The following is a 12358-nucleotide window of genomic DNA, read 5'->3' on the forward strand; positions in this document are numbered from 1 at the left end:
AGACTCTATTGTAAATACACTGCAATAGTCCAAATTCAAGAAGAAACATATAAATGTAAGTGTGAAAAGGCTAGCTTACTTTAGTCAAACTTGACTTTGTTCAGTTTGTTATATAGATAGGTAAATCTTGACCATGTACTCTGAAGAAAGAACCCTTGAAAATATCCTCATACCAGTGAGTGAAATTTCCCTCCCCAAGAAAACAAAGTCTTGTGCAAGCTAATGAAGATACATTAAAACACACACACACACACACACACACACACACACACACACACATATGTACACACACATACAAGTATGAATAGTATGTTTTCAACAGTATAATAAACAGTTAAAAGTTTTAGGGAGTTAAAAGAATGCCCCATTATTTAAAAACTGGCTCGTTTAGTCTTAAGATGCAGCTGTATCAGGTTTCTCTAAACCAGATGACTGGAAAGCAGGGAAGACAGAGGCAGGATTCTGACTGGCAGATACAACAATCTGAGGGAGAGATGAAGACAATGAAGAAACTTTAGATGCTGGAGTATTTATGGTATTTAAAATGGCTCCTTCTGGGCTAACCAATAGTTTTTTGACAGATGAGTCCAAATGAAATACCGATGTGCTACTTGGCAGTGGAGGATTACTGGAGGAAACGGCAGAAACCAAAGATGTCTTAGCCAAAAGAGTAGCTGGAGAAGACTTGATTACTGAAGTCAATGACACTGTTGGTGCAGGGGGTGGAACGTGAACTTTAGCAGGTGTGTTTACCATTTGTGGTGTTATATGTACTGTAGAGAGAGAATTTGCATCTCCAAGAGAGTTTATAACTTTTGTAGAGTTTTTAACAGACTGCTTTAAAGGTTGTCCACTTAAAGAATTATTTGATGTTTGTATGATCTTCTGGACAGGATTATCTACTGGTGCAACCTGAATGCCTTGGCCACTGTTAGGAATTAAAGGAGGTCCGTACTTCGGATTAGTAGATATAAGAAGAACATGACTACCAGCTCCAAGACCTTGTGGTGGAACAATAAATCGGGCTCCGTTAATCATGATTTGAGTACCTGGTGCCAAAGGTGCACTGGTGTTGATAACTATTTTTTGCTGAATACAAGGTTCATTTGATGGAGTCCCTGCCAGACTACTTACATTTGATGGTGGGGTAGCACTGTGGATGGCAGAGCCACCTGAAGCAGGGCTGTTACTGGGAGTTGTTTTTACTACTGCAGGGGACATTTGCTGGTTTGGCATAGAAGTGAAACTGGAAATATTAATTATTTTACCTGGACTTGGTGAAAGGGATGATAATTCAGCTTGAGGTTTATTTGTGTTTGCATTTGTTGGCACTGTAGTTGAAATCCCTGTTGACTGAAACTGGAGAGAAGTCAGAGATTGTCTTTTAGAAAGAGATATAGGACGTGTGGCTCCTGGTACTGTGGCTGAATGTGGAACTGTGCTGATTATTTTTGGAGACGAAGTTACAGGTGTAGGCAAGGCAACAGTAACAGGGATTTGCAAAGCTGATGTCAAACATTTAGGAGACACTGTTGGTTGTGTAGCTGAAATCAGAACAGATGATGCAAGGTGTCCTGTTTTCACAGTTGATATAGCTACAGTGTTTCCAAGATTTGACGTGCAAAGTCTATTTGACAAAATAGGCATAATTCTTGAAGAGGTATCATTTCCACTGACTAAAACGGGAGGTCGTGTCCCAACTGAAGCAGAGGATGGGGTCACTGAAAGGGAACTCAAAGACACATTTGCTCCTGTTACTGAAAACATGTTTACAGTTCTTGCTGCAGAAACCACTGATTCATTAACAGGAGGATTATTTTGACTCACAATACTTGAGCTTACTGGAACTGAATTAGCACTCACTGACAATGGTGAGATGCAGCCCTTGCTACTTTTGTCTTCTCCTTTTGGCATTACATTTTGCAATATATTAATTGACGGCATAATTGGCATATTGCCTGGAGGATTTATAATTGCTTGACCAATGTTTAGACCAATTTTTACATCTTTTATCTGAGACACAGTTGGTGACGAATTGATTTTGATTGGTGCCCCCACTGTAGATGGAATGAGTACTATTTGGGGTTGCTCTGGAGGTTTAACATATGTTTTATTCAAGGGAGAAGGAAGTGTTTGTTTTAATGATTCTGCAACAATAGTTGGGGCTGAACTGCCACTGGGAACTGGAGCATTAATAAAAACAACTTTCTGGGTAGAAACACCTGCAGATGTTGGTGCTGGTGCCACATTAACTGCAGTTCCACTGCCAGAAGGAAGAATAGATGGAGTTGATACTAGCATAAGTTTCTGAACTGGAGTCCCACTGAGTACATCTCCATTTATTGCTGTTGTTGCTTCTGATCTTGTAACAGGGTAACTTTTTGTGGTATCTACTTGCTGCTGTTTAGTTGATGTATTTGTATTGGTTTGTCCAAAATTTCCTGTTGCTATGCTAATCATACTTACTGGGCTATTTGTTGTTGATGGTAGCAGAGTGCTGGAAGAAATGGAGGACTTCAAAGGTGAAGAGGGCATGTGTGAAGTTTTATCTATCAATGGGCCCAAATTACCATTGCCTGAGGGCTGGCCTAATGCAGATTTGAGATTTTTCCCCAAGGGTGGATGAAAGCCACATGGAATGGAAACAGAAGTGGGTGCTTGGCTGAAAGATGGGAGACTAGATGTAGTAGGCACTCCAGCTACTTGCGAAAAAGCAGAGGATGATGTTGATTTTGGCACCAGAAATGCCTGAAGTTGAGGTGCAAAAGTGAAAACAGAACTTGAAGACAAACTGTTGGGTGAATTTTGATCTGGATTGGTCTGTACTTTAACAACTCCAGTATTCCCACCTCGTGTCCTGACAAGAATAGATTGTGAATCTCTTATACACACAGTTTTCAATTCTTGCTTTGCTTCAGAAGAGTCAGGAGTTTGTTGTGGAAAACAGGTAAGGGAATTGCCAGGATTTGTAGATTCATTTAGTGTTGCTGCTGGCAATAGAGGCTGACTTGTTGAGGAAATGGGCAAAGCAATGGGCTGGGGTAATGTGGCTGCTGAAACTGCATTCTTGACTTTCCCAGGCTCACTCTGGCTCATTGTCACTGGTGGTGTTAATAAATTACTTACAGAGGTTACAGGTGACAAAGTCTGTGATTTAGCACTCACATTTGATGAAGGTATAATTGTCTTGTTGAAAACTGTGTTAGGCAGTGGGGAAGAAACAGTTCTTGTTGAGGTGACAGGAGCTGATGCTAAAGAAGAGTTTAGACTTGTGGTCTGTGGGAAAGATGAACACTGCTCTGTACCTTTCTGCTGAAGTGGCAGTATCTCTTTTGCAACTGCTTTTCCCTCTTTGTGCTGAATTACAAAATTCTTAGGCAAAATAAGAACTTGCTGCATGATTTTTTCTCCTGTTTTAGGATCCACCATGGGCTGCATCTGAATCTTGACAGAGCTACTGTGAAGATCTATTGGCAACCATTGACCACAGGGCATTTTGTACACCATTTGTAAAGGTCCTTTTGTACTTGTGAGGCAGGTCAATGCTGGCTTTATGGGGCTTGCTTCTGCAGAAGATATAACTGGCATTTCCACAGCAGGAGCACTTCTACCTGTGGAAGGGGGCAGTTGATTTGTTAAGGTCACTTTGTTCCCAATATTCTTTGCAAGCAAGGCCTGAATAGGTTTGGTCCCTTTCTGGAGAGTAGACACTGGTACTGAATCCACTGAGGCAAATGACTCTGGAAATGGTAGCTCTGTATGATTTGATTCATTCAAACAGTCAATCTGCATATCAACTTCTAAATTCTCAACTGTTGTCTCACTTGTGCTTAGCTTTACTTTCTTCCTTGGGGAAAGCTCTCTTGTGCTATCATCCAGATAACTACTTTGTTTGGACTGTCGTTTAAGTGTTTTAGGCAGTGTCTTCACTACATCTTTAGAAGGCAATTCTTTTTTCAACAACTTGCTTCTGGCCATAGGAAAACCTATTTCTGACAATTTCATATCATCTGAAAATTATAAAAACAAGCATTTTGTTTATAGAAAACAGTACTGAATAATACCAATTATAAAAACCAAAGTCAATCTTTGAGCTGGCAATTTAAGAAGTCTACTGTATAGTCATTCAAAAGCTCCAGTACCACTTACAGAGATAAAAGTAAAGAAACCTTTGGCACACTGAGTTTGGTATCACAACTAAGCTTAAGAGCAACCTATTATTGAGAAGATTATTTTTAGAGACTCTAAATGAAAAGAAACATCCAGCCTTTTCTGATGTTTATCTTTAGAAACCAAATTTTACAATCACATCTGGTCAGAAGAAGTTTTACAATTTACTAAAGACAAGGAAAACAATATGTTAACACATTTCTAACTAAAGAAAGTCATTGTTAACTTTACAAAATAATATAATCTGAGGAGCTGAACCGAATTATACAAATCTGGTCTAGCCACCTATACTTACTAGAATGGTAATTCAATAATTCGTTCAAATTCATTCACTTTGGTCTCAGCAGGCTACCCACCTCGTCATTCATCATTCAAAAAAATCTTTACAATATAGGGATTTGTCAAATTCCATTTGGAGCAAACTTTAAAAACAGAGCTTCAAGAGTAGTAATAATAAAAGGATAATTAAATAATTTCAAAGGGGTAACAGATTAAAGATGTATAATCTGTAACAGACAATGATATGCTTATTGTTTGGAGTTAGGCACTGGCTCTAGAAACTCCTAGAAATTTAAAAATGACTTCCAAGAAACTGCTTATAGGGAAATGGATAACACTTTAAGCATCAGATTTCCTATTGGCACACACTGACCAAATTATCTTTTGCCTTCATAACAAACAAAAATTTCTTTGTGGTGATTTTTAAAGGCTTTAATGCCTACCTGAATCAAAATGATCTTTCTCCAGGACATCTAGAGGTTCAGCTTCATCTACGGACTTACTGGTTTCTACTTTAGGAGATTCTTTCTCAGGATTTCCTTCACATTCTTCAGTAGTCCACAGTTCTCTAGTAAAATGATCATGATCAGGTTGTCTTCTGAAATCATCATAGTCTTTCTTTAGACGGCTCCTGAAATAAAAAACCCAGACAAACAATACACACTGAATTTTTAAACTACATATTGAAATATCTTCAATTGTCATTATGCTTGATTTTAAGTGTATCTAAAATGCCCATTAGTTCAGTCTTGCCAATTATTAATTGCTCAAGAAGATAACATCTACGACGTAAGCATAAGAAACAAACAAAACAAACAAAAGCCCTCCCCCTTAAAAAAAAAAAGATTATATCTGAAATTTCGTTTTCTTTCTTTCTTTTTTTTTTTTAAACATAGGTAGTACCCTACAATATATGGGTGTAGGAAAGTAATTTCTTTAAAAAAAAAATATTTATTTTTATTTTATGTATATGCGTGTATTGCCTGCGTGCAGGTAAGTGCACCCATGTCATACAATGCCCGTGGAGGACAGAAGAGGCTGTCGGATTCCCTGGAACTGGAGTTACAGACAGTTGTTAGATGCCATGTGGGTGCTGGGATTCAAACCCAGGTCTTCTGCAAGAACAACCAGTGTTCTTAACTGCTGAGCCATCTCTCCAGCCCCATACAGCTGAAATGTCTTAACAAATTCTTTGTTGCTTTTGTTCTTAAAATGTTTTTTATTTTTATTTTATGTGTATGAGTTTATTGCCTGCATGTATGTAAGTGCACACATGTTGTGCAATGCCTTCGGAGATCAGAAGAGGGAGGCAGATCCCCTGGAACTGGTGTTAGGACCGTTGTTAGTCTCCATGTGGGGGTTGGGAACTGAACCCAGGTCCTCTGCAAGAGCAGTCAGTGCTCTTCACTGATGAGCCATCTCTCCATCCCATTGTTGTTGCTGTTTTTGCTTTTTGAGATAGGGTCTCACTATGTATCCTTGACTGGCCTGTAACTCACTATTCAGACCAGGCTGACCTCAAAGTCGCAGAGATCTGCCTGCCTCTGCCTCCTGAGTGCTGGGACTAAAGGTGTGAGCAAGCATGTTAGGCTTAACAAAGTTCTGAACACACCACCTATTTGTTTTTCTAAAGGCTGCTGTTAGGCATTTAAAAAAATCTGCAGTGAAAAGTGAATTTCAGATTGCTTTAAAAAAAAAAAAAAAAAAAAGGGTAAAAAACCCCAAAACACCCAAAAAAAAAAAAAAAATTTTTTTCTTCCCCACCCAAAAAAAAATAATAGTTTTGGAAATGCAGATGCGAACTAAGCAAGACTGAGATACCACTGCATTGTCATCAATGGAAAATTAGGGAACCCTCTACTAAGCACTGAGTCAGTCTTCGGAGCAACAGAAAGGTGTCTCACCTGAGGTCTTGGAATAAAAACTGGTATGACCACTTTGAAATATGGTTAAGTGTTAACATAAAGGTAAAGCAGCTCATACTTGAAGATTTAGCAGTTGCACTCGTAGGCAGATGCAGAGTGCATGTGCGGCAGGATATAAAGTGAAAAGATCCCCCCCCTTTTTGTTTTTTAAAAGGTGTTGTTTGGCATTTAAAAAAAATTCGGAGAAAAAAAAAAATTTAAATTTTTTTAAAAAAAAAAAAAAAAAAAAAAAGGGTCTCATTATGTAATCCTGGCTGGCCTGGAACTTGCTGCATAGACCAGGGTGGCCCTGAACTCAGATGCTGGGTTCTGCCTCTTAAATGCTGGTGATTAATTCAAATCCTGGCAAATACTTAACTGAAATGCTAGTACTTAGTCAACTAAATTATCTCTCTAGGCGGTGATAGTCCTTTACAGAAGCTCTTTCTTGGTTTTGAGACAGGGTCTCATTATGCAGCAGCCTAGGCTAGTCTCAAATTCATAATCCTCCTGCCTCAGACTCCTGAATGCTGGGATCCTAAACCTGTATCACCATGCCAGGCTAGAAAACCAGTTTTAAAAAGCTAATCAATGCACAACACGGGTGCACTTACATACATGCAGGTAATATACACATACACACAAAATAAAAAAATAAAAAGCTAATCAAGAAATTTCAAGAGACAGTATCTTTATAATTTACTTTTATTTAGTGTGTGCGCGTGCGTATGTGTGACGTGTTAAGTGAAAGTATACTTTTGTCATGTGCACACATGTGGGGAGGGGACTAAGCCCAGGTTATCAGGCTTGTGCAACAAGCACTTTTACCTGTTGAGTCACCTCACAGTTCTATGTGATAGTAGTATTGATTATTGTCACTATTATATAGATTATCACAAAGAAATTTATCATTTAATTCTGGGAATAATAAACTATTTCTTACTAGAAACAGTGTTCATGAAACCTAAGGCAGCAAAGCTAAATGCAATCTAACTTTTACAGAGACTGTAGCTGTATTTCTGAGAAACTAGAGAGATTAAAATATTTCTAAATGAATACACAGTATTCCGGAGCTCTTTTATTATTCTTTTTGCTTTGAGCTAAGTTTTCTGCTTTACCTTTAACCTTTACCTTATTTGCTTTGTAATTTGTTTACATTTATTTAATTAATTAACTAATTTATTTATTTATTATGTGTGTGTGTATATGTGTCTGAGCATGCCCATGCCATGTGTAGAGGTCAAAAGACAACTTGCAGATGTCAGTTCTCTCCTTCCATCATATGGATCCTCAAAGATTGAACTCAGGTCATTAGGCTTGGAGGCAAGAGCCTTTACACACTGAGCCAATCTTGCTTTATTTGCTTAGAAGTATAAATCTGCACATATAGTCTTCAATATATTTTTTCTATGAGCTTTTATATGCATATTGGTGTTTAAGTACTAACTCTATCATTATAGAGTTAGTACTCCAGATACACCACAGCATGCACGTTTACACTCACAAATCACACAAATACACATAAAATCAATAAATATGAAATTAAAAAAAATCCTTAAGGTTGGGGATATATAGCTCTGTAGTAAAGTACTTGCCTAGCCATGTGCCAGGCACTTGGCTCAATTCTCAGCATTGCAAGCAAGCAAGCCAATGGAAAACAGACAGACAGACAAACAAAACACAGATTATGTCCCCTCTGCTTAAAATCTTTCAATGGCTTCTTATCTCAGTCTTGTTCAAAGCAAAGATTAAGTCCTACTTGACCGGGCTACCTTTTCACCTCTGTCCTTTGTCTCTTACCATTTTCCCATCATTCACTGTGCTTTGGTTATGACTGGCTCCTTGCACTTCCTCTAAATGCTAAGTATACTTCCTCCTCTTAAGACAATTCATGTTCTCCATCCTGTTTCCCCTTAGATATGTTCTTCATTTTCTTTAGGAGCAGTCTTCACACTGTCCCAAACAAGCATTTTATATCCCCCTTATCTTGCTCTTTCCCACAATCATTTATCACATTTGAGTTTTGTTTCTCCATCAGAAAGTAAGTCACATAGATAATGCTTTTTTACTTGCCGAATTACAAATGAAAGGGAAAATTCAATGATTTCATTACACTCTCCTCAAATCATAAATTGAGAGCTTTAGAATAATAAACACATTACAAGCCTTGTTACCTGTTTCTTTGAAAAGCCTTCATTAACTTTGGCTCCCATGGCAGCAATTCATTCAAAAGACGTATCAATGTACTGTGCAATTCTTTAACAGCTTGCCTCCGATGGTACCATTTACCCTAAAAACACAATTTTTTAAAAGTAAATCCCTAAGACTTAATCTAAAAGTCAGTGTTAATCAAGCTTTAGCTCCAAAAAAAATAAATAAATAAATAAAATTTTAAAAAGCAGAATGCCAATAACCCATCAAAATACTTCTCCCATAGACGTTTATAATGGGAGAATTATCTTGTAATAAATTTGAAAATATTTAATGATCTTCAGTTCTACAGGAGAAATATGAAATACATTTCATCTAACTAGGAAACAAATTTAGAAACAACGCAAAGATATGTACATAAATCCATCAAAAAATTACTTATGGCTCATTTGGTAAGAGTTTTTGCAACTTTTTTTTTTTTAATATTTTGAGACAGAGTCTCCCTGTCTCCCTCTAGCTACAGCTGGCCTGGAACTCAGTATGTAGACTGGCTAGATGTGCCTGCCTCTGTCTCCTAAGTGCTGGGATTCTTTAATTCATGGGCCACCATGGCCAGATACTTTCTAACATTTCTAAGAGTGAGGTAAAAGGGGAGACTTCTCAATAAACTCTTAGGAATTGTTATAATTACATCAGTAGTTCTCAGTATAGACTAAAAGTTAAAAAAAAAAAAGCCGGGCATGGTGGTGCATGCCTTTAATCCCAGCACTTGGGAGGCAGAGGCAGGCGGATCTCTTTGAGTTCAAGGCCAGCCTGGTCTACATAGTGAGTTCCAGGACAGCTGGGGCTATAAGGAGACCCTGTCTCAAAAAGACCAAAAAAAAAAAAAAAAAGATTTATCTTTATGAGTGTTTTTGCCTATATGTATGTATGTGCACTGAATGCATACTAATGCCCATAGAGGCCAGAAGAGGGCATTGGATCCCCTGGAACTGGAGTTTTATACAGTTGTGAGATGTCATGTGGGTGCTGGGAAGTGAACCTGGGTTCTCTGCAAGAGCAGCAAGTGTTTTTAACCCCTAAAGCCATCTCTCCAATCCCTATTTATTTTTGGTACATGTGTGCGTGTACATGCAATGTATACATGTGTGCACAAGAATGTGAAAACCTGAAGAGGACATCAGGTGTTTTCTTTTACTGTTCTCAATATTAGTTTTAAGAGACAGGGTCTCTTAATAAGTATGAAGCTTCAGATAGGCTGGATGGCTAGCATACTTTCAGGATCCACCTGTCTCTGCTGCCCCCAATACTGGTGCTACAGGCATATATGGCCTGTCCCAAATTTTACATAGATGCTAAGATTCAAACTCAAGACCTCCTGCTTACATAATAAGTCCCCTTACCCACTGAGTAACCTCACTAGGCTCTAGTCAACTGGGCCTAGTTTTTTAAAAAACTGTAACATTACAAAACTGGAGAGATTGCTCAGTGGTTAAGAGCACTGGCTGCTCTTCTAGAGGACCTGGGATCAATTTCCAGCATCCACATGGTGGCTAACATCCATCTGTCATTCTAGTTCCAGGGTATCCAGTGTCCTCTTCTGACCTCTGTGGAAATGGTATGCACTGGTCCGTTATATACATACATGCAAAACACTCATATACATAAAAAAAAACCACTACACTAAGAGTTAATTATTACCCATATTCCTTCCATTTGCTATATAGGTATTTTATATCTATCTATCTATCTATCTATCTATCTATCTATCTATCTATCTATCTATCTATCTAATCTTCCTTCCTTCCTTCCTTCCTTCCTTCCTTCCTTCCTTCATTCCATCTATCCATCCTATCCATCCATCCTCTAGCATTTATAAAACCTCTTTAAGGTGTGTGCATTGTTACATTCACTTCTAAAGTGATGAAAAAAAAAACAAACAAGTGACTTACTTGAGGTTCTACGATGGGAAACTATACTTGCCTGATTCTGATACTCAAGCTCTTCGAGTTATATTATTGCCTCTTAAAAATTGCATCAAATAAATTCAATCTGATGTAGGTTATAAAGACTTCAAGTAAAGATACACCTCATCAACATATAGAAAATCATTTGAACATTACAGAATGAAAAAATTTATAGCAGTTAGATCAACCCCTGCTTCTAGGGTTGACTATCATCATATGACACTATCATACTGTATTTTTTTTTTTTGCTTTGAGATCTAATTCATATACTATATAATCCATATGTATTATTTCTAATGAAAGATAATTATATGTTACAGATTATATTTAACATGCATAAAATCAGACTTCATCTTATAAGCAACAGTGAGTCAATCTGACCATACGTTGAACAGTAAGACTATCTAGAGCAAAAGTATATTATAAAAGTGTGCATAAGTTTCCCAATTTCATTTATTTACATACACATATGAATGTTCAATATTTCAAATGACAATTTTATAGTTTCATAACCTGAAGTGACTAATAAAGAGCTCTACCAAATTTTTAGTATTTTAAAGAGATAGAATGTGTATTTATATAAACACAAACAGCTATATTTTTTCCACTGAGGTTTTTGCATCTTAGAAGGGGAATTGTTTTTGAGAAGAGTAGGAAGATGTAAGATGATGTGCTGTACACAATGAATATGAATCCTATGCTAATTCATGTTTTCTTAGTATACTATCAGATCATGGTATTAAGGAAAAATTTTCAAGAAAAGTAATTTTTATTTCATATGACATATTAAACTAAATAGCCCTGTCACTTTTCAAATGTGTTCTAAAAGTACATGTAGCACCCAAGTAAGTCATGATGAGTTACAGCTTAAAAGTTAAAAATTTTAAAGCTGAGGTTGGACCATAGCAGCTTTCATACTGGCCTCTAGAACTATGATAAAGTCCAATAAACCACAACCACTGGCACAGGAAACTATATTGGTGCAGCAGTGTAGGGAGTCATCAACAGTTATCTAATTGGACTTAAGGCCCCCTCAATGGGAGGGGACTCATGTGTGGTACTGTAAACATAGTCAAATACACATGGCTGGAGAGATCCTAGAGGAAACCCTACATCTGCCACATCTCTAGACAAATGGAATTTCTTACTGTATGCTAAATATGGGTTCTTAGGTTTACAGATAAGTGTATCTGTCACCATTCATCAAAGAAACTTCTTTTTGCAACAGATGGAGACTGTTACAGAGTTCCGCAACTGGTCACACACAGAGAATAAGTGTCTGTGAGATGCCTAGACCTAAGGAACACATCTATAATGTAACCTGTACACCTAAGGCTCCCAGAATATGGTGGAACAGGGGGTAGAAAGAATACCAATGTATCTCTCAGCTCTCGCCAGCAAAACTTCCTCATGCAACAGAGGGCCATTAACACAGAAGGTTACAACTGGCCAAAGTGTAGACAAAAAGAGACTGCAGACTGTGTGTCCTTGGACAGGACTCCTATATTAAACCTCACCCACCAAGGCTCAGGGACCATTGCAGAAGATGGGGCTAACCCTAACCCTAACCCTAACCCTAACCCCAATCTTAGCCAAGGAACTATTGGCAGCTTATCAACGTCGGGTGAAGAAGAGTTGGTCTTTAAGGGAGTGATGCTAAATAGTCTGAACAAGATCCAGTGCATGAACTCACACCGAGAGACATCTGGGGACACAAACTTGACTCAATAGGCTTAACATATATGACAGAATGCATGAAATCTGGTGGAGGTATGGGGGGTGCAGATAGGGGAGTCTAAATATGATTAAGATGTTTGAAATGCACAAAAATTCAAACAAATATATTGAAAAAAGAAAAAAGACAACTTCAGTGGAAGGACAGCTACA

The 12358-nt window shown here is 37.8% G+C and overlaps 1 protein-coding gene across 5 annotated transcripts in view; it reads right to left on the reverse strand.

Moving 5' to 3' along the window:
• Positions 1-6: 6 nt before the first annotated feature.
• The window catches only part of Kiaa2026 (KIAA2026 ortholog), a 92041-nt gene continuing 79689 nt past the window's right edge, over positions 7-12358 (reverse strand). For 4 of the 5 annotated variants that reach the window (XM_008851195.3, XM_008851194.3, XM_008851193.3 and 1 more), the window contains 3 exons: positions 8528-8643; positions 4893-5080; positions 7-4010 (listed from right to left, as the gene is read on the reverse strand). In XM_008851195.3, the coding sequence (XP_008849417.1) occupies positions 394-4010; positions 4893-5080; positions 8528-8643 (3921 nt within the window). In that variant the 3' untranslated portion in view covers positions 7-393. The remainder of the gene's footprint in view (positions 4011-4892; positions 5081-8527; positions 8644-12358) is intronic. The other variant, XM_008851196.3, reaches the window with a different exon arrangement.

Source organism: Nannospalax galili, unplaced genomic scaffold (genome assembly GCF_000622305.1).
Source record: "Nannospalax galili isolate Female #2095 unplaced genomic scaffold, S.galili_v1.0 scaffold86, whole genome shotgun sequence".
Taxonomy (NCBI): domain Eukaryota; kingdom Metazoa; phylum Chordata; class Mammalia; order Rodentia; family Spalacidae; genus Nannospalax; species Nannospalax galili.